The sequence below is a fragment of the Herpailurus yagouaroundi genome, unplaced genomic scaffold (genome assembly GCF_014898765.1).
Source record: "Herpailurus yagouaroundi ecotype Mexico unplaced genomic scaffold, PumYag 141, whole genome shotgun sequence".
In the NCBI taxonomy this organism is placed as follows: Eukaryota; Metazoa; Chordata; class Mammalia; order Carnivora; family Felidae; genus Herpailurus; species Herpailurus yagouaroundi.
The window spans coordinates 12,971,147-12,994,205 of record NW_024412396.1 but is presented as its reverse complement, the minus strand read 5'-3'; the positions used below and the strand labels follow the sequence as shown (position 1 = coordinate 12,994,205).

The following is a 23,059-nucleotide window of genomic DNA, read 5'->3' as shown; positions in this document are numbered from 1 at the left end:
GGCCACGGCTGGGCCAATGAGCGCCGGCCGGGCGGGGCTCGCCGCCGGCTGCCTGGGCGCGCGCGGGGCTGGGCGTGCCAGCGGGTGACGCGCCTGGCCGGCCGGGCCAATGGGCTCGCGGTGGCGGGCGGGCGGGCCTCGCGGCCGGGGGCTGTAGGACGCTAACCGGAGGCCGGCCGGACAGACTGACGTTCGGCTTCAACGAGGAAGGCGCGTGGCGGGGATGGCGCTGGCGCGGGCCTGGAAGCAAATGTCCTGGTTCTACTACCAGTATCTGCTGGTCACGGCGCTCTACATGCTGGAGCCCTGGGAGCGGACTGTGTTCAGTATCCTGCCCAGGCCGCGGGCGCGGGGGCCGGGGGGCGGGGGAGCGGAGCCGGGCGGCATCCTCCTGGGCCCAGGCGCCGGGGTGGGGGCGGAGAGGCGGCTGTGCGGGGACGGCGCGCGCGCGGACTCGCTTCTTCGCTGCGGGCGAGCGGGGCGGAGGTCTCGGGGCCCAAGGGCGGCGGGCGTGCGGCTGGGGAGGGTGGGGGGGCTACATCCCTTGATCCGGGGTCGCCGGTGAGTCGCGTTGCCGAGGTAGAAGCGGCTTTATTACTGGAGGAAATCCCCTAGGGCGATGTCTAACCCGGTGCGTCCTCGCCGGCACTTCGGTCGCGCCTGCCTTTGGTTTCGTCCCCTTTGCTCTGGGAGGCAGGGACCGTGGAAGTGGAGCAAATCGCTCCTGGCTTTGGACGCCTTTGACCTTTAACTGTCCCTGAGTTAGCTGACTTTGGTCCTAATGAGAATGCTAACCAGTTTACTAGACTTTTAAAATCATGTGAGTTTGTGTTTGTGACACCCCAATAGTTTTTTAAAAGCAGTTTGTTGTAGCTTTTTGGTCTCCAGGATGGGGAGTTTAAAAAGTGTTTTATTCATTAAGTTGCTGTTTTCACAGTCGAGCCCAGAAAGGAATTTGTGGTTAGTTGTAAATAGTGTTTGAAACTGTGTTTTCATAGATAGCTAATAAATACTTGTTAAAGACTATTGAATGGTCACTTGGAGCCAAGCAACTGTGCTGAGCGTTTTGCCTGTATCTTAATCCATCTAACTTTCATAACAACCTCACTTAATAAGCAAAGTTGTGTAAATAGGCTTTCTGAAGCCTGTGATGTTTGTGTTTTCATTTGCAGAATATAGTAATAATGAGCTGTAACTTTTTTTTTTGTTTTAAATTTGGGGGCCAAATATAAAAAATATTTCACATAACGTACTTCATACGGGGTTTCTCTTTTTTTGTTTAATTGAAGTATAGTTAACACAACGCTACACTAGTTTTATGTGTACAACAGAGTGATTTGACAACTCTGTACATTACACGGGCTCCTTTTCAATGTGGTTTAGTTTGGAGTAGCTTGAGAACAGCTTTGCAAATGCATTGTTGCATTCTGGTGAGTGACTGAGATCATTTCCTTCCAAGCATTAATTAGTGTGCTTATTTGTGTTGAACTAGCATAAGGTTGTACTCAGAGCTGTTTTTTGTTTCAACACTTTGGAGGACTTTTAAGCTGCTTACAAGAAAAATTATTTATTTTTATTATTGTTTCTTTCCAAAGCTTTCCAGCACTTAAGAACCATATTTTTGGATTTAAAGTCTGATTGTAAAGTGTGCTCTGATTTCCTGCACCATTTATTTGTAGCTGCAGTTTAGTCTTACTCTAAGTTCTATAGGTTAGAGATCAAGTCACCCGTGTAAAAGGTATACTAAGTATAGAAGCACAGACTTTTTGACTCGGTTAAAATCATCTTTAAAAAAATTTTTTTTTTATTTTTAAGGTTTATCTATTTATTTACTTAAGTAATGTCTACATCCAACATGGGGCTTGAACTCACACCCTGAGATCAAGAGCCACATTCTCTTCCAACTGAGTCAGGTAGGTGCCCCTCAGTTAAAATCAGGGGCTCCTGGGTGGCTCAGTGGGTTGAGCGTCTGACTTCGCTCAGGTCATGATCTCACAGCTTGTGAGTTCGAGCCCTGCGTCAGGCTCTGTGCTGACAGCTCAGAGCCTGGAACCTGCTTTAGATTCTGTGTCTCCCTCTCTCTCTGCTCCTAACCCACTCGCATTCTGTCTCTATCTCTCTCAAAAATAAATAGACATTAAAGAAATTTTTTTTTAAAAAAGAGCCACATTCTCTTCCAACTGAGTCAGCTAGTTTCCTTACTTAGATAATTTCAAAAACCCTCATATTCAACTGGGATTGACCTTCCAATTTACAACAACCATTAACTTCTAGCTATTTCATTTCAGAGAAATAGAGAAGCAAATTCAGATGTTTAAGGATGCCTCTAGAGAAATAGAGGTGCCCCTCAGTTAAAATCAATTTAAAAGTGAATTTAGGATTGCCTGAGTGGCTCAGTCGGTTAAGGGCCCCACTCTTGATTGTAGCTCAGATCCTGATCTCACTGGTTTGTTCGACTGAACCCCCGTGTTGAGCTCTATGTTGACAGTGGTGGTGAGCCTCCTTGACATACTCTCTTTCTCTCTCTCTCAAAAATAACCATTTAAAAAAAAGTGAATTTAAACAATGTTGCACTAAATCGACACTCTTTAAGTAGGAGGTTGAATGTAGAGCTCACTGTCAGGGTCCATCAAAAGTTTTACTCTTAAAAGCTTTTGCTTGGATACATGCTACAGTGTCAATGGTATTAAGGTTTTCCTCTTATATTGCAATAGTAATAGTGTCCTGTAAATAAACCAGATGATGGCTCTTTGGGAGGGGGGTGGTGGCATAAATTATGAAATGAAATATAATGCGTCTGTAGATTTTTGACTTCTCATTGGTTTTTGTGACCAAGGGTTTTGTTTTTAAAAAACTAGTGAGAACTGCAACAAACTAGCATCGGGGCTGTAGAACACTATGGCTTTAAATCTAAGATTAAAAAGATATTATTTCAAAGTTCACATTATTGAATTAACCAAGGTGGATATGTAATACTTTTGACATATGCCAGTCTTAAATTACTATCAGCTGTTGTGCTTCTATTCCAGTTGAACTTCTAGAGTAAAGTCAGGCATTTAATTATTGTATACGATTTTGGAACATTGATTTGAAATTGAATCTTCATTCTAGGGCGGAGGAAGAAACTGAATGAGGAAGCTGGATTCCCCCCCAGTTATTAGGAGCTTTAATTACTGTGAAGTAGTTTGAATTTCTTAAGTTCATCAATAATTAGTAAGTTTCATATAGAACAGTTTTGTAGCCAGTTACATGGTTTTGAAAAGAGACATACTTTCTTAAAAATTGCATCGAATCCAGTCATTGCTGCTAGCAAACTACAATTTCATGTAAGAAATTTGTCTCGCTGTCTGAAAAATGGTCTCTGAGTTAGAAGTCCTAACTAAAGACTCTAGAAGAAGGTAATTACACTAGTTTACATGTCACTGCTGTAATTCCTTTAATAAATTGAAGTTGTCCCTGTTTTAGGGAAACTGATAGCCTTCTATTAACTACTTCTGTACATTTTTCTAGAGGCATCCTTAAACATCTGAATTTGCTTCTCTATTTCTCCGAAATGAAATAGCTAGAAGTTAATGGTTGTAAATTGGAAGGTCAATCCCAGTTGAATATGAGGGTTTTTGAAATTATCTAAGTTAAGGAAATTGTTACAAAAAATAATTTTAAATATGTTTTTTAAGGAAATGCATCTGTGTCAAGTCAGGTCCACTGCAAATGGTTCTTGAAAGAATAAGGTTTAAAAATCTGTTTTGTAATTGTACCATGCTAGGGCCCGTATCCTAAATTTTCTCTTACTTAAAAAAAAAAAAAATTAATGCTTATTTTTGAGAGAGAGACAGACGTGAATAAGGGAGGGGCAGAAAGAATCCAAAGCAGGCTTCAGGCTCCGAGCTGTCAGTACAGAGCCCGACATGGGGCTCGAACCCACAAACCGTGAGACGGTGACCTGAGCCAAAGTCAGATGCTCAACTGACTGAGCCACCCAGACGCCCCCTAAATTTTCTCTTATCATCTGCTTTCTGTTACCATATTTGAAACGATAATTAGCTTTTTGTTTGTCAACCAGTACTTGAACATTTTCCATGTGCAGACATGGTATCTGTCCTGCACGAGAAGGGGACGTGACACCTGATTAAAACAGAAGGTAACAATCAAGTGAATGGAATTAAGGGCAGAGTCATATTACAATGAATACTACAGCAGAGCCTGCAGACTGTAATTCATTGAGCTCCATCTCCAAAGTAGAAGTTTTAACATGTTTCAAAAGCCCCCTTTCCCTACTGGCAGCCATCAGTGGGAAAGGAAAACACCAGGTTTTGTAACCAAGGCAAGTTTTGTAACCAGTGAGGCACTCCCTGTAGTGTCTCACTGAAAAACATTGTAACCATGCTGCTGAGAAGTACGGAAAAATTAAAAATATCTTGTTAAAATAATTTGAAGAATAAGTAAAAGTTATTTAGCTTTTTTTTTTTAAGATAAAAAAGGACTTTATTCTGTAATCACTGAGCTATATTTGCCATCTTTCTATGACTTCTTATGTTTCCATGACATTTTATACTTCTATTTATTTTAGGCAAAATGTGGGCAGTTTTTTGGTTTATGTTAGGAATTAGATTTACCCTGAAAGACAATCTGTGTTCCTTCAAGAAAAGAAATTTTCTAAACCACAGTGCTGGGCACATAGATAGTGCTTGAGAAACATTTGTTTGTATATTGATTTGTCATTTCAAAGGAATTGCAGAAGTACTTAGGAATGGTAAAAGAGACCTGATTTTAAAGCGGATTTGGGTAGCTTTGGAGCTTGGCTGTTGCTGGTGAAAAAAATTCAGTTCTTGGAGAGAATTCAAATTAAAAGAAGCAAAAAATACTATAGAGTGAAAGAACTTCTTTGATTTATTTAAAAAAATGTTAACAAAATTTACTTTGTTATATATATTCATTTGTAAAATATGTATGTTTGAATTCTGCATTTCACAAGAATTAAGTGCTTCCTAATTGCCAGATACTATTCTAGGTAGTGGGGGTATGACTGAACAAAACAGATAAAAATATTTATTCTAATGCCACTAAATAAAAAATATAGGCTATTAAATTGTTATAGCTCTTCTAGAGAAAAACAAAACAGAAGAGGATAGGAAGTAGGAAGGAGTGTTTTTCAATTTTAGCTAGAGTGGTCAGGAAGGGCATTTGGAAAGATTTTTTTTTTACTTTTTTTTTTTTAACGTTTATTTATTTTTGAGACAGAGAGAGACAGAGCATGAACAGGGGAGGGTCAGAGAGAGAGGGAGACACAGAATCCAAAACAGGCTCCAGGCTCTGAGCTGTCAGCACAGAGCCCGACGCGGGGCTCGAACTCAGGGACCATGAAATCATGACCTGAGCCGAAGTCGGACGCCCAACCGACTGAGCCACCCCGCATACCACCTAGCATACCACCTGAGCCCCTGGAAAGATTTAAGCTGGCAGAGAATTCCAGGGGAATGAGCATTCTAGGCAGAAGGGACAGTGAGTATGAATGCCCCCAAACACCGGCATGTCTGTGTTTGACAGATAGCCAGGGGCCAGTGTGGCTGGGGCAGAGTGGAGGGTCGCATCAGTAGTAGGAGAGGAGGTCAGATGGTCAGATCCTATAGTGTTGCCTAGGCACTGGATTAAGACTTCAGGAGATGAGGGGACATGCTCATACCTTTTGAGTAGAGTCACTGAAATCTAGTAACAATTTTCTCATTGATATTTTAATATTTAATAAACTAGAGAAATAAGCCATAAAAACATACATTTCTCCCTGAGGCTCAAAGCTCTTTTCATTTTGAATGGAAAAAAATGCATCCTAGAACCGTTTTTTGGTCATTATTAATGTACTGAGTTCTATAAGTTTCCAAGAAAATGGACTATGTCTTCAAGGAAATTAGAGCCAAGCTTTAGGAAAAAATAGGATTTACACATGTTCTCAGATGGATCCACCCTGGGGTCATCGCAGTAGAGTGAGCTGGGCAAAAAGTCCTTGGGATGCAGGGCAGGAAGAACGTGGGGACTGAGAGTGCTCAGAGAACTTTCAGGGAGGTATTTGAGTGTTTTGGTTTTTCGTTTTTGTTTTTTCTCCCCCCAGATGGGAAGAGGGTGTGGCCTGGGATGCTGAGGTGTGCTGGGATAGTGAGTACGCCAGGCTGACTGGCTGGAACAGGGATTCTTTAAGGCAGAAGAAGTGGCAAGTGAAGTTGAGAAAGCAGGTTAGGGCCATTTATTAATTTACCAGATACTTCTGGGTGCATACCTTGTACCAGATACATCTGAGCAAATGAGACAAAGATCCCTTCCTTGTGGAACGTTTATAATTGCATTACATAGTATGTTAGGTGGTAAGCATTGTGGAAGACAGAGAAGTAGGTCAGTGGGATAAATGTGCAGATGGGATGGAGTTGTTTCTAAAGAGGATATCAGGAGAGGCTTCCCTGAGCAGCATTTGTGTAAAAAGATAAAGAAAGTGATGGAATTAGAGAGTAGAAATCTAAGGGAAGAACATAGCTGGCAGAGGGAATAGCCAGGGCAAGTCCCTGAGTCCAGAGCCTGCCTGGCACGTGTGAAGGCCATCACCGAGGCAGGTGTGGCTGGAGCAGAGTGACCACGGGGGAGAGGGCAGAGTCTGTGGAGATCCTGGCGGTCATGGTAAGGATTTTGGCTTTTAATCTTAGTTGAAAAGGATGCTCTTGGAAGGTTTTTGAGAGGAGTGATCCAGTCTGACTAAGTTTGAAAAGGTTTACTTTAGCTACAGGGTTTGGGAAAGATTAAGGGCCATGAGGGGAGGCAAGGGTAGAAGCAAAAGTAGGTATTTTGGATTGGGGTAGGCTTTGCATGATAATGAAAAAGAGAGCATTAAAAATTTAAAGGTGTATGCTGTGTCAGTAGCAGCTAAGTTAATTTATTTTTGTAGATTTTTGCTGTATCCTCAAATGCTAACAGCTAGAATTGAGAAGAATTTTTCTTTGCATCTCAATATACTAAAGTATTTTAGAGTTTAGAAAATAGGAATTTTTAAATTGTAAATAAAAATAGATCATACATCCTGATGGTTCAAAACTCAAAAGGCACCAAAAAGGTAGGTGGTAAAAGTCTTCTTTCCACAGCCACCTCAGGACAACCCATGTTACCAGTTTCCTGTGTATCTCTCCTGAAGTATTCTGTGAAAACCTGGAAAATGCACTTAAGCTGTTTTTAATAGCGCCTGGTTTGGTAAAATCAAGGTTTTTATAAGCCAGGAGAGAGGTGTTTGAGGTGTATATTTTGCCTTGCCATTTTTGGAGTCACTAATAATTAAGTTAGTATTTTTTTCTGTGTATTTCCTGTGTAACATATTTTTGTAAATAAACACAACAAACAAAACAAAATTGACCAAGAAACACTGTATTTTGGCCAGGGGGGAGCTTTAGCTCAGTGTCTCTGTCTTTGGCAGAGCTTCCTCTGAGCTATTCAATAGAAGGTATTATCATTAAAACCCCAATTCACCAGAGTCTTCTACTAGAACTTTCTTCTTAATGAGTACCTCTTTTGATTTTTTTTTTTTTCAACGTTTATTTATTTTTGGGACAGAGAGAGACAGAGCATGAACGGGGGAGGGGCAGAGAGAGAGGGAGACACAGAATCGGAAACAGGCTCCAGGCTCCGAGCCATCAGCCCAGAGCCCGACGCGGGGCTCGAACTCACAGACCGCGAGATCGTGACCTGGCTGAAGTCGGATGCTTAACCGACTGCGCCACCCAGACGCCCCAATGAGTACCTCTTTTGAAGAAAATGTTTGTATGTACAAAATCCTTTGATACTTTAAATAGAGTTCCACTAAAAATCAGCATGTGGTTTGATGATTAGGCAAAAATATATATTTTTTAATGTTTATTTGTTTTTGAAAGAGAAAGAGCATGAGTGGGGGAGGGGCACAGTGGGAGAGGGGGACTGAGGATCCAAAGTAGGCTCTGTGCTGACTGCAGAGAGACCGATTCAGGGCTTGAGCTTATGAACTGAGAGATCATGGTCTGAGCAGAAGTCAGACACTTAACTGACTGAGCCACCTAGGCAAAATTGTTAATATCAGAGAAAGTTACTTCTAGAAAGATATTTAGTAAATCAGTTTAATGCCTTTTAGAAAGATTTATCAAGGTGTCTTCAAACAAAATGTGATTTCAGAATAATGTTGAAATAGCCCAAACATTGCCTTCAGACTTAAGGAGAAAAAGAATTTCTTCCCACTAGTCTTCAGTCTTTTACATTTCATGCCATCTTCTTTTGAGATTCCTTTTGTAGAAATGAATGCAGCTCTCTGTTACAAGGGAGGGCTGAAGAGGGGGAAGCAGAGGTAAGAATAGTTGTAACTGATGAATTAATGCTTCCAAGCCTCCACCCCAGTGGTTTTTAGACTTTTGTGTAGCCCCTACAAGAACAAAAAGTAATGGGTATTATCTTGTTCATTTAAGTTGACATTTGAAACATTTCATAGTAAATTTAAACAGTTACAGTGGATTTAATTCCTTGCTTTTCATATGTATTTTATTATTTTATGTGTATTAGAAAGTGCAAGTAGGGGAGAGGGGCAGAGAGACAGAGAATCCTAAGCAAGCTCCATGCTCAGCATGAAGCCTGATGTGGGGCTTGATCCCATGACCCTGGGATCGTGACCTGAGTCAAAATCAAGAGTCAAATGCTCAACTGACTGAGCCACCCAGGTGCCCCTATGATTGTATATTTTTGTTAAAACCTTAAAACTGTATTTTTTCTTGTATAATTCATAGAAAATGTTTATCGCATAACCTATTTGGAAACACCAGTCCTTATTGTGAAGCTAATAGGCAAAATCAACCTTAATTTCTGTCAGAAAAAGCTCAGTGCCATTTTTCTGCTCAAGCAATTGTTACATAAACACTTTTACCCCTCTTGCCTTTTTTTTTAAATTTTATGACTTTATTTGACAACCAGTGCTTATTTCTCATCGATATTGACTGTAGATTTAAAAAAAATTTTTTAAATGTTTATTTATTTATTAAAAAATTTTTTTTAATGTTTATTTATTTTTGAGACAGAGAGAGACAGAACATGAACAGGGGAGGGGCAGAGAGAGAGGGAGACACAGAATCTGAAATGGGCACCAGGCTCTGAGCTGTCAGCACAGAGCCTGACGAGGGCTCGAACTCACAGACCGTGAGATCGTGACCTGAGCCGAAGTCGGACGCTTAACCGACTGAGCCACCCAGGCGCCCCAATGTTTATTTATTTTTATTTTTATTTTTATTTTTTTTTAATTTTTTTTTCAACGTTTTATTTTATTTTTGGGACAGAGAGACACAGAGCATGAACGGGCGAGGGGCAGGGAGAGAGGGAGACACAGAATCGGAAACAGGCTCCAGGCTCCGAGCCATCAGCTCAGAGCCCGACGCGGGGCTCGAACTCACGGACCGTGAGATCGTGACCTGGTTGAAGTCGGACGCTTAACCGACTGCGCCACCCAGGCGCCCCAATGTTTATTTATTTTTGAGACAATGTGAGAGACAGAGTGCAAGCAGCGGAGGGACAGACAGAGGGAGACACAGAATCCGAAGTGGGCTCCAGGCTCTGAGCTGTCAGCCCAAAGCCCGACGTGGGGCTCAAACTCATGAACCATGAGATCATGACGGGAGATCAATTGAGCCACTCAGGCGCCCCTGACTATAGATTTTTGAAAGTGGTGACAGGTCCATAGATAACCAAAGTATTAAGGCTTGTTTGGTGAATCTTCATCCTAATGTTTTCTGGACAACCACACATGGGTATGCCCTGGGCCATTCCTCATTCTTTTGACTCAGACGGCTTTGTGGAGCCTGGTGTCATTGTGCACATCTGGACTTCCCGTCTCTTCATGGCAAATTTCCAGACTTTTGGCATGCTTCTGGAAGCCTACTCCATGGGTGTGCTTTTAAGTGCTGACATTGTATTATCTGGTCACTACCTCGTTGATGGCAGAAAGGCCCTTCTCACCATCCTTCTTTGTAGGAGGCATTCTGTCAGGCCCAGGCTGGGAAGCTGTCTCACTTCTGGATTGAAATTATTAAATGGATAGATCGATGAAGCTTGTAGCTGTGCCAGGAGTTTGTTACCGAGGTGAAATAAAGTACAACTCAAGGTAGTTACTATTCCTTTGTTTGCTGTCCCAAAAATTATTTTATACCCTGGGGAAATGCATAATTTTGGATTCAGGAAGTAAAGTGGTAGAAATGAAGTTGCAAGGGGGGATGGGAAGGAGAACTAGCAGATCATGATAATGCTCAGATCAGGCTTTAGGAGAGTCAGTGGCAGCTGAAGATCTGTAAACCCTTCCCTTTAACAGATCCTAACCTTCTGGAAAGTCTGCTTGTGTCTCCAAGGCTCCTGTGCTTTAGTTCAAAGACAGCTGCTCTAGCCTGTTTTACCCTGCCTTGATGTTGGGTTGGCTAAGTGAAAATGTTAGAATATCCCTTATCTATACTCCTTTGGATATTACAATTTTTTCTTTAATAGCTCTCAGGAAAGATGGAAGATGAAGAAAACTGTATCACACAAGAACTCTGTGTGTGTGTGTGTGTGTGTGTGTGTGTGTGTGTATGTACACTTATGACCCTGAGATTGAGTCACATGCTCTACAGACTGAGCCAGATAGGCATCCCATCCACTACAAATTTTTAAAGACTTTGTGACCCACCCCCTAGGCTTTAACATTTATGGTACTTAGGAGCAAAGATAAGATGGATTCTTTTGTTAAAAAACCAAAAAAAAATCCCAATGCTCAAATTTAATAATTAAAACTATATGTTCCAGAAGATCTACTTAATAGAGCATATATACTTTTCATAAACTGGAATGCTTAAAAAATAGTAGTTATGAAATGATAGAAAGATAGTATTTACGATCAATAGCTATTAAAAGTATAATTACTTTTCTAATTCTCAGTTGGTTGAGCGTCTGACCGGCTCAGGTCATGATCTCACTGCTTGTGAGTTTGAGCCCCGAGTGGGGCTCTGTGCTGACAGCTCAGAGCCTGGAGCCTGCTTCAGAGTCTGTGTCTCCCTCTGTCTCTGCCCCTCCTCCACTTATGCTCTCTCTGTCCTTCTCTCAAAATAAATAAAACATTAAAAAAAAAAAGAATTACTACTAATAAAAAAATTTTGGCCATCACATGTGTTCCTGAAAAAATCCCCAAGTTATAGGGTTTATGGGAAAATAGCACTAGAGCACTCAAAATCTATACAACTTAGTAAGCAAGCACTAACTAAAACAATAATTGACATCTTGGGGGGATAACTTGGATAGCCCAGGCAGGCACGGTGGGGGCTGCCTCAGAGGACATTAAAAATGCATGGGCAGAATTGACTGGAAATGCTAAGTAGTGTAGATGGTGTGGGCTGCCATTGAAGAGGTACAGGAAGGAGTTCAACCTGCCACTAGCTAAGAATTGTGCTAGCCTGGAGGTGTGCTTTTCTGGAGAGGGAGCCTGGGTGCAGATACTAACTTTTAATTTTCTTTTTTTTTTCTTTAATTTTTTTTAACGTTTATTTATTTATTTATTTATTTATTTATTTATTTATTTATTTATTTTCAACGTTTTATTTATTTTTGGGACAGAGAGAGAGACAGAGCATGAACGGGGGGAGGGTCAGAGAGAAGGAGACACAGAATCTGAAACAGGCTCCAGGCTCTGAGCTGTCAGCACAGAGCCCGATGCGGGGCTCTAGCTCACGGACCACGAGATCATGACCTGAGCCGAAGTTGGCCACTTAACCAACTGAGCCACCCAGGTGCCCCACTTTTAATTTTCTTAAAATAGGGCTCAAAGGATTCTTGCCTGTGCAGCATCTAAGCTAAAGGATGTTTCTTGCTGAAGGTTATAATTCTTCTCCCACTTTATCTGGCTCCCCTAATTTATGAAGAATCCCGTATGAAACAGTACAGCTCCTATGTTATGCTGGTCATGTGTGAGCTAGCTGATATTCCAGGAATGTATCACAGCAGAACAGATTATATTTCAGAGCAGGCTGGGGGTTTTGTCCCCTTGATCCTGGGACTCAAATCTGCATGAAATTAGAAGCTTTAATTACATAGGTGCACAATGATACACAGCCTGGGTGTCTCTGGGCTCAGAGCTGCAAACCATTTCCAGGACTTCAGTTCAGAGTTGAACATGATCATTGGTGGTTTCAGCAGCATGTTTTTTTGTTTCTTTAGTTTGTCATCAAGTTGTAGTTTCTAAAGTCAATTTCCATCCTTTGATGTAATCATACTACGCAAAGGTTAGAGAATGTGCTTTGCTTGCTAAATATTTAAAAAAAATTTTTTTTTGACGTTTATTTTTGAGAGAGAGAGAGAGAGAGAGAGAGACCGACCATGAGTGGGGGAGGGGCAGAGAGAGAGAGGGAAACACAAAATCTGAAGCAGGCTCCAGGCTCTGAGCTGTCAGCACAGAGCCTGATTCGGGGCTTGAACTCACAAACCACAAGATCTTGACCTGAACCGAAGTGGCATGCTTAACCGATTGAGCCACCAAGGCGCCCTGCTAAATACTAACTTCTGATGCTATTGTGATGTCCTTTAAAATGACCCATGGATATCAAATTGACTAACATACACAGGACTGTAACAGTATCAGTATCTTATACTTGCTTTTATTTTGAGGTAGCCAGAAAAGTATCAAGAGTTAGTTGATATATTTGGTAAAAATGCACTTTCTTAACATTTCTCTTGGTGATGATCTCCAGGTGTTTTTTTTTTTTTAATTTTGATTTGAATATAGTTAATATACAGTGCTATATGAGTTTTGGGTGTGCAATATAGTGAACCAGTAATTCTGTATATTACTCATTACTCATCATGATAAGTGTGCTCTTAATCCCCATCACCTATTTCACCGATCTTCCTACCCAACTCCCCTCTGCTGACCAGCAGTTTGTTCTCTCCAATTAAGAGTCTGTTTTTTTGGTTTGTTTCTCTTTCCTTGTTTGTTTCTCTCCTTTGCTTGTTTGTTTTGTTTCTTAAATTATACATATGAATGAAATTATATGGTATTTGTCTTTCTCTGATTGGCTTGTCTCTCTTAGCGTTATACTCTCTAGCTCTATCCATGTTGCAAATGTCAAGAATCAGTGCATTGAAATTATTTAGATTTGTGAAGAGATATGAGTTGTACCTGCTGGAACAGAGGTCCCTGGCCTTTTCCCAAAGAGAAACTACTTTTGATTTCTCCAAAGTCTTGTGAATAGGTTACTAAGGTAGGCGGTGATAGTGCGGTTACTGGCTGGGACGGAAAGTGTTAGTTGCTGTGGTCTTGCTTCTGATGTACTGTACTTATCTTCAAAGCATTTCCTCTCTTTGTTATCAGGATTTTTTTTATTTTTATTTTTTTTTATTGTAAGTCTCTGGGAAAAGTGTTGGATATGGCCCTTATATGAGCAAAAGAAATCTTTTTTTTTCCTATCTAGCTGGAAACTTATCTGCTGATGATTAGTTGGGGTTTCCTGTTAAAGAACAGCAAACAACATACAGATATATGGTTTCACATCTATTTGCTTTTAAATCCACTGAACCCATAAAACATTTATGTTATATCCAGGTTATAAATAACCTGATTGTTCATTCAGTCCTTGAACAAACATTTATCTTCAGCGCCTGCACATATCCTGGCACATTATCTGCTCAGTTCTTGAATGATTTATGAAGCACCTGCTTTATCTAGCAATGCATTACAGCTGCAAGCCAAGGGGCCGCTGAGCCAATGTACTCTGGCCCTTAAGCACTTAAAATTCAGTGGTAGAGGCAGTTACAAACACACACTTTTTTTTTTTTTAAGTTTTTGAGGTTTTTTTTTTATATTCCATATTTTGCTAACTTTATACTTCTCGAATCATATAGCCCCCCTCTAGAATGTCAACCCAGTTAATTAGTGTACTGCTGCTGGTATGTATATCTTTCAGACAACAGTAAGGGTTTTCTTAGATTATTCTGTCATTTTGAGTATTGCCTTCCAATGTATGCGTGTTATAAAACATTGATTATTTACATTTTTTCTCTGTGTGTATGTGAACCAAGATTACATCAGGGGTGGATGAGAGTTGCCTGAGTGCCCTCTCCATGCAGGTGGTATTCTAAGATGTTAATGCAGGAAGTGGCCTCTTTTTATGGAGAAGAAACTGTTCCAGAGGTATTGTGATGTCTGAGAATTGTACTGTAAATTAATAACAAATAGGTAGCAGGGTGACCTTGGGAAGTTCCCAAACATTGTGTAAGTCATGATGTTAAGTGCCTATGGCCTCAAACAATAGGATTTTTTTTTTTTTATTTTTAAAATGTTTGAGAGAGAGACAGCGCAAATTGGGGAGGGGCAAAAAGGGAGGGAGACGCAGAATCTGAAGCAGGCTCCAGGCTCTGAGCTGTCAGCACAGAGCCCGATGCGGGGCTCGAACCCACAAATGTGAGATCATGACCTGAGCTGAAGTCAGATATGCATAGAAGAATTTAAAGTTTTGACACTTTAGTGTTCACAAATAGAGTTTAAGTTTCAGATTCTTAGAGTAGTTAACTCACTGAGCCACCCAGGTGCCCCTCAAATAATAATTTTAATAAGGATTGTATTGCCTTTTGTTGCAGAATAGATTTGATTCAAAATTCTCACATGAACCCTGAAAGGTAGGTGATGTGTGTCCTTATTTTATAGATAAGGAGACTGGTGATCACAGAGTTTTTGACACAATCAGGAATTGGCAGCGTTACAGCTCAAACCTAGGTTTTCTCCAGTGTCATGGTGTTTCCAGAACTCATTTCTTGTGCTTCACAGTGTATGGAGTGTATGGAGTATACTTTAAACTTTGAGAGGTGTATTCAAGAATGTGATGGATTGAGAAATCTGATCAAATGCCAGATAGCAAATTATAGGTAGTATACTCTCTGTGAGGAAACTTCTAAGGAGATGAACATCACACATTCCCTAACCTTGCAAATGTCACAATAAAACCAGTACTCAGTAAAACTACCATTTTAAATGGTGTCAAGCATAATCTCAGGGAATGTTCAACTCAGTTACACTGGAGCCGTTTCAACTACATTGCTTAAATTGGCATTTGTAGAAAGCTACTCATAAAAGGGGCATTCTTTCTGCATTTTTTGCAAGGTGGTTATTAAGGGTCGTAAAAGTTCCTCATGGACCCATTGTCTACTTATTCACCTAGTGTGAGTTGTGTAGTCATGGTTTAGTTAAGTTGGTTTTAAATATTTTCTTATGTTTGAGAGCTTTAAGATAATTTTTGGGAATAATCTTGACATTTAATGGTACAGAAAACTTACTGTTAAAGCTTATTTAGTTGCTGTGATTCTGGAAATAATTAGAAATAGGATCAGAATATAGAAACATTTGGGGGGAGACACAGGATAAAAGTTAAATTTAATAAGTGGCTATGAGTGAAAGGTTAGGTTAAGTTTTTTTTTTTATTATTAAATAATTCTTTGAGCAGTTTATAAATTGGCATTTTTGCATCTAGGCTCAAGTGACTTTCAGTACTTTTCTGTTTATCATGGCTAGAATTGAGAATTGTTGATTTCTGAGAGCTAAGACTTTCTATTTCCTAGTGGCAAAGTAGGCCCAATGATGTCTAACTCAAATTTTGTAAGGGAGGAGAATCCTTCACACAGAACAGTTTTTAGTCTAGTACTGTATGTAGCTTCATTTTCCTTTACAGTTCTTATTAAAAAAAGTTATTGACTATTCAGGCATACAAAAACTCCATAAAGAATAATATAGTGAATGTGCATTTACAACCAACTAGGTGAAGAAAAACATTACTAATACATTTGAAGCTCCATTTATACCCCTTCTAAGTTGTTTCTCCTTCCTTCCTCTCCCCATTTCACCTTACCAAGTAGCCATCCTGAATTTAGCATATATAATCATTATTTATTTCCTATTGCTTTTACTCCATATGTATATGCATCACAGCATAATGCTATATAAGATCATGAACTCTAGTATCTTATATTTTAATCAGGCAAAAAAAAAAAAACCTTTTCAAGTTTGGTAAGTTCTTATTTCACTGGCAAGACATAACATTTTTTAATGTTTATTTTTGTGGTAGAGCGCGCGAGCACGAGTGGGGGAGGGGCAGAGAGGGAGACAGGATCTCAGCAGGCTCCTCACTGTCAGCTCAGAGCCCGACATGGGGCTTGAACTTGCAAAATGTGAGATCATGACCTGAGCCGAAGTTGGACGCTTAACTGACTAAACCACCCAGGTGCCCCGCAACACATATATGCATAGAGGAATTTGGAGTTTTGACACTTCAGTGTTCACAAATAGAGTTTAAGTTTCAGATTCTTAGAGTAGTTACCTGTTAAGGTAATTTGTGCATGCTTCTTAACTGATATATTCTCCATACTAAATTAAAGAATTATAATTAAATTTATAATATAAAGAGTATGTAATATCATCATTCAAATGACTGTTTTTAGTAATCATTTCCTACTTGATTGAATCTGAGCCAGTGACCTGAAGATCTTTACCATTTCCTTTACTTGGTATGTACACTTAAATAAAAGCTGTAAAAATCTAAAAAAACATTTTGAAAATACGGTATTGCCTAGAAATGGACTTTTATTTTTTCTGTAGTCACTATAAAGTTTTTCACCACAGTAATATGTGGAATATGTAGAAAGCACTGCAATGAATCTAGAATCAATGTTTCTTGAGCAATTTCATTATTCATCAAATATATTTTAAAAAAAAAATTTTTTTTTTCAACGTTTTTTATTTATTTTTGGGACAGAGAGAGACAGAGCATGAACGGGGGAGGGTCAGAGAGAGGGAGACACAGAATCCGAAACAGGCTCCAGGCTCTGAGCCATCAACCCAGAGCCTGACGCAGGGCTCGAACTCACGGACCGCGAGATCGTGACCTGGCTGAAGTCGGACGCTTAACCGACTGCGCCACCCAGGCGCCCCTATTCATCAAATATTTATTGAGTGTGTGTTACGTTAGATGTTGGAGATACAAAAATAATAAGACATTGTTCCTGTGCTCAAGGAGTTGATAATATGGATGAGATAAATACATTAAAAAAAATAGGTAATGTCAAGTGATAAGTGTTGAATTATATGAATAAAGAGCTTTATGAGCAGTAGGACCAGGAGGTTGGGAGTAAGAATGGGAAAAATATGAATGCTAGAGAAAGCCTCATAGGAGAGAGGGTAACTACCCAAGCTCTAAGAATGATTGGGTTTTACCAGAAGGAGTAGGATTTTTCATATATACGAAGGTATTCATAGTGGTTAAGAACACAGATTTTTGGAGTGTGACTGATTTGGTTTGGAATTGGTTCCATTGCTTCCTCTGATTTTGAGATTCAGGGTTACTTGAACTTGCTGGAGGATTTAACACAGTGTTGGGCGCACACTAGACATTCACGGAATAAAAGCTGCTATTACCACACTATTATCCTGACTCCTGTTATTATTAAACCATAAGCAGAAGCAGAGCAGTATGAAAATATACAGCATTTTTTTCTGAGACTCACGTAATATGGCTGTGAGTAGGATATGTTTGTCGGGGGAATTATTTGGAGTGTTGGAAGGCACAAGGGAAAAGTAGTATAGTAGGTGGTGCTGTTGGTCTTCACCTCAACCCCCTCTACTGGCTGATGTGTCTCTCCTCTTTTGTCTTCCACCTGTCCCATTCTTCAGAGTATTGGCCTTCGCCAAGGCAGCTGTCTTATCCAGGTGGGTTTTTCTCACCCAGTTCTGCAGCCAATGATTGACAGATAAAGGGACAGAAAAAGTCAGGCCTCTTGCCTCAAAGCAAAACATGTGGTCCAATTCATGCTCCAGAGCATCCTGTGGGAACTGAGCCCCTGAACCTACTTAGCTTTTTCTTCCTGCTCTGTTTTGCTCTACTCACCCCTTTATGCTAAAACTCCCTCAAGAATAACTTGTACAAGAATCTCTGTCCCAATCTCTCAATTTCGGCCTACTTCTATGGACTCCAACCTAAGACAGATACTTTGGACTAGATTGGAAAGGTCCTTGGATGTTTCGGCTTACAATTACGCATGCTGTCCTGTAACACCGGGAAGCCTATCTGCACTGACAGCAGAGAGCCCGACAGTGGCTCAAACTCACAAACTGTGAGATCATGACCTAAGTTGAAGTCAGATTCTTAACTGACTGAGCTACCCAGGAGCCCCCGGAAGCCTAATGTATTTTGAAAGGATCACTTTAGTAAAGAGTGGCATGGAAAGTGGCTAACAGCCTAGAATCAGAGCTTTGGCATGATTAAGGAATGATAAATACCTCAGTCATTTATTATCGATTAGGGTAAGGGAACATGAGATATAAAAGTCATTTGTAGGGGTTGGGAAGAACTGAGAAGTCTTAGATAATTTGAATCTGGGGAGGAGGAATCAAATTTCTGGATTTAGTGACTAGGCAAATTGTTAATAATTATGTCAACTATTTCAAATAGTTAAAAAAAAAAATAAGACAGACTCCTAGAAAGAGGTAGTTTTGGAGAAAGTTATTGAGTTCAGTTTTGGCTCTGTTGAACTTAGGAAGTACCTCAGAAGTTTCATAGGTGAAAATGTTTAGCAAGTTGTAGGAAATCCCTGTCTGCAGTACAGAAGGTGGGTTCAGGTCAGCAACATTAAGGTGATTGTTCAGGCCATAAGAGTTTGTAGGGTCCAAGACAAAACATTAGGGATTCTACTTTGTCATTAAGAATGTTTTCAGGGGCGCCTGGGTGGCGCAGTCGGTTAAGCGTCCGACTTCAGCCAGGTCACGATCTCGCGGTCCGTGAGTTCGAGCCCCGCGTCGGGCTCTGGGCTGATGGCTCAGAGCCTGGAGCCTGTTTCCGATTCTGTGTCTCCCTCTCTCTCTGCCCCTCCCCCGTTCATGCTCTGTCTCTCTCTGTCCCAAAAATAAATAAACGTTGAAAAAAAAAAAAAAAAAAGAATGTTTTCAGCTACAAGTACAACAGACATTTTACAACTTGTTCAAGAGTAAAGAGCCTTTATTGGCTTGTATATCTAAAAATCCACTGGTGAGGTAAGCTTCAGGTGTTTTGATGAGGTTTCTGGCTCCATTTTCCTGTGATTATTTTTGTTGCAATAATAATGTGGCAGCTTTGTTCTGAGTTGTGCTTTCCTCATGGAGGCAAAGTGACTCCAGTGATTCCAGGACTCCATCAACAAACTGCATATTCCATAAGGAGAGAGAGAGAGAGAATGAATCTGTGTTCCTTAATTCCTGGTAGAAGTCCTAAACTTTGAGCTGGCTGATCAGTTTTGAGAGTGGGAATTATTACAAAGATAATTTCTTTTTTTAATGTTTATTTATTTTGAGAGAGAGAGTGCGTGTGAGTGTGAGCCCACGTGAGTGGGGTAGGGGCAGAGAGAGGGAGAGGGAGAATCCCAAGCAGGCTCCTCGCTATCAGCACAGAGCCTATGCGGAGCTTGATCCCATGAACCATGAGATTGTGACCTGAGCCGAAATCAAGAGTCTGACGGCTAAGCAGTTGAGCCACCCAGGCACCCCAAAGAGATGGGTTTTCTAGTTGGTTAAGATCAGTTGGGGCTGGAGATGGGAAAGGTCAGGCCCATCCGGAGAATGTGACTGCCATTCTAAGAGTAGTGGTGGAGTGTATGTTTGGGAGAAAAGCACAAAATTCACTCTAATTATCTTACATATGAGGGACAGATAGGGAAAAAGAGCCAGTGACACAGGAAAATGGTGAGAGAAATGGGAGGAGAGTCCTGGAGAAAAGAACCTTTTTAGCTCAGAGTGGGAAGAGTTTTGAAGAGGAAGGACTGAAATTGTCCATTCAAATAGCCATTAGATTTGATAGGTGGCCATTGGGGACCTGAGAACTGTGTCTGTAGCCTGCAGGGGTAGAATTTATATGGTTGGGTGGGTGATGGGTAATGATATGAAAGTAATAGGCATTTTTTTTTTTTTAAAGAAATTAAAGGGTATATAGAAAGTGGTAGCTTAAGAAAGAACTGGATTAAGGGGCGCCTGGGTGGCGCAGTCGGTTAAGCGTCCGACTTCAGCCAGGTCACGATCTCGCGGTCCGTGAGTTCGAGCCCCGCGTCAGGCTCTGGGCTGATGGCTCAGAGCCTGGAGCCTGTTTCCGATTCTGTGTCTCCCTCTCTCTCTGCCCCTCCCCCGTTCATGCTCTGTCTCTCTCTGTCCCAAAAATAAATAAACGTTGAAAAAAAATTAAAAAAAAAAAAAAAGAAAGAACTGGATTAAGAGAGGCCAAGAAATAAATTAAAAAAATGATTATGGGAGACTTCATCCATGTTTACTGGATGAGGAGAATGAATTTAGGGTTTGAGTTGGATAGCTTCAGTTTGTGCTCTGGCTCAAAAGACAGCTAAAAAAAAATTTTTTTTTAAAGGTTTATTCAATTTTAGACTGAGCACGAGTGGGGGAGGGGCAGAGAGAGGGAGACACAGAATCTGAAGAAGGCTCCAGGCTCTTAGCTGTCAGCACAGAGTCCAATGTGGGGCTCGAACTCACAAACCATGAGATCATGACCTGAGCTGAAGTTGGATGCTTAATTGAGTGAGCCACCAGGCACCCCAAAAGACAGCTTTTTGTAGGGCCCTGTGTTTTGTCAGGCTCTGATGAATAACAGTCATGATAAACATCTCACAAGAAAGCTGTTAGAGCAAGCAAGATAATATATAAAAGAGGTTTGTCAACTGAACTGTTATACAAATATTAGTTGGTAGGTAAGCACGTTGTTTATTTAAACCCTATCTTCTTGTGCAAGAATGTAAGGTATTATAGAACTACTATTATGTAGAACTGAAAGGTATGAAAGACAAGAGTGGAGGCAGGGGAGAGAGAGAATACGAATGAATGAATTCATAAAATGTGGTCCCAATTCAGAAGCAGTTATTCCTTTTAACATGGTTACATGACAGCAAAGCAAAAAGCCCTTAGATTTGACATAATTTCTGTTAGCAGTATTTTGTGTGGCCCAAGAGGAGGGCCCCTCGTTGTTTTGAACATATACATTTCAGTTCCTTTGGAATGAGGACAAAGGAACACAAAACAGATGTTTATTGTTTTGGTTATCAAGATGACTTTTATTGGATGTTGCAAAGTTTAGTGATAATGATAAATGTTTAACAGTAGCTGGTTCTGTCACCTCCTGTGTCGTTAGGTATATATGATTGATCTTAGCTGAGGCTTTAAAGCCAGCACTTTTAACGAAATAGTCTAAATAGTTCTAAAATTCTTGGATCAGACGTTCTTATTATTAAAGTTGGTAGACCTTTTGAAGTCATGAAATGCAATTTTATTCCTATACATTTCTGTTTCTTAGGTTGAACGGCGTCACTTTCTGCTTCAGTTGAAGCAGTCTGATGTTTTGAAGCATAAATAGGGGAATAACAGTACCTGTCTTGGAAGGTGATAGTGAAGATTAAGTGAACTACAAAACTTAGAATGGTGCCAGGTGCGTTAATATTAGTGGCTAGAATGGTTAGTTCTTGACATATATGAGAAAGCACTAAGTGAGTGAGTGGGTACTTCAACATAAAACAGTTGAAAAAACTTTTGGGATTTACTTTTGAATAAATTAAGAAAAAGTAAATTGTTTCCTTAACTATGACTCAGATTCCATGCTGGTTTCCATCGTGGGGATGGCCCTGTACACAGGATATGTCTTTATGCCTCAGCACATCATGGCGATATTGCACTACTTTGAAATTGTACAATGACCAAGACGTGACCAGAATTGAGCGGTTCCTTGGGGAAGATCCACCTTCTGAAGTTGGGATGAAACTTCATCAGATGTCCTAAGAAACTCTACTAGATGTCAACATAACTAACCCTATGAATATAAAGACTAAAATTCATGAGTAGAACAGGAAAATAATCCTGACTCATGTGTTGTGTTCTTTATTTTTAATTTTAAAAGAGGCTCTTGTATAGTAGTTTTTGTGTATTTTAACATTGTAGTCATTTGTACTTTGATATCAGTATTTTCTTAACCTTTGTGACTGTTTCAATATTACCCTGTGGAAGCTTTTCTTAATGTAACTTTGAGTACATTTTAATTGCCTTCTATTTCTAAAACCCAAAGTCATTAGTTGGGCTTTACTGTTCTTGCTATTGTATGGCACATACATCTGCCTGGATATATTTCTACTCTTGACCAAAGTTTTGTAAGAAACAATACAAGATTTGGGGCAGGGGGATGGGGAGGGAGGATATTTTATTGAGAACTATTTACAAAAGACTTAATCTGTAAGTTTGAACTCAGGAGTACAGTTTTAGCTATCAAGACTCTACTCTTAACAGCTTTTGCTTTAAAACTATTAAAGTATTTCTTAATAATGAAAAAGAAAGATCTTGCTAAAGTTAAAATAAGGAACATTTCACCTTTTAAATATTTAATTTTTATGTGGACTCATTTCCAGAAAACTTTGGTGATGATTCTTGTGACAAAAGCATTAAATAGCATTAATAGCATTATTATGTAATGCTTATATACCATAGAGTTTTTAGTAGAAAGTAAATCAGTTTCCTCTGAGGGTTATTGTTAACAATGTACTTGCTTAAATTTAGTTTCATGATTGTACTGGGTGCTGCAAATGCATTTGCACATTGCAATAAGATATGATGAGATGAATTGTTAAAAACTAGCAAAAAGAAATGTCAACTTGGTTAAAATCCTTTCACTCTTTGTATTTTTTTTTAAGATTTTTATTCCTTAAATGTAAAATGACTACCTAATTTTTTGATGTAACTCATTAAATTCAAAGAAAAATCAGCTGATGTAGCAGTATACTTTTTCTCCAGTTGTTAAGTATTGATCTAGTGCTTACATTTTTCTGAATTGATTGTTGTGGACAAGTAAGCAGTAAGTATATCTTAAAATGTTTCTCAACATAAAAGTAATGCTAATTAGGAATAGACATTTTAACATGCCTCCCATAATAGTTTCACTGTTTTAAAAAATGTAAGTATTTTTGGCTCTCAGTTTTAAAGACTAGACTTTTGAAGTGTTTTCTAGCCTAGGGG

The 23,059-nt window shown here is 39.9% G+C and overlaps 1 protein-coding gene across 1 annotated transcript; it reads left to right on the top strand.

Moving 5' to 3' along the window:
* The first annotated feature begins 164 nt into the window (after window positions 1–164).
* On the top strand, window positions 165–22,810 carry SPTSSA (serine palmitoyltransferase small subunit A). The gene is made up of 2 exons (XM_040476911.1): window positions 165–326; window positions 21,650–22,810. The coding sequence occupies exons 1-2, from the start codon at window positions 224–226 to the stop codon at window positions 21,751–21,753; spliced, it is 207 nt and encodes a 68-aa protein (XP_040332845.1). The 5' UTR covers window positions 165–223; the 3' UTR covers window positions 21,754–22,810.
* Window positions 22,811–23,059: the final 249 nt, after the last annotated feature.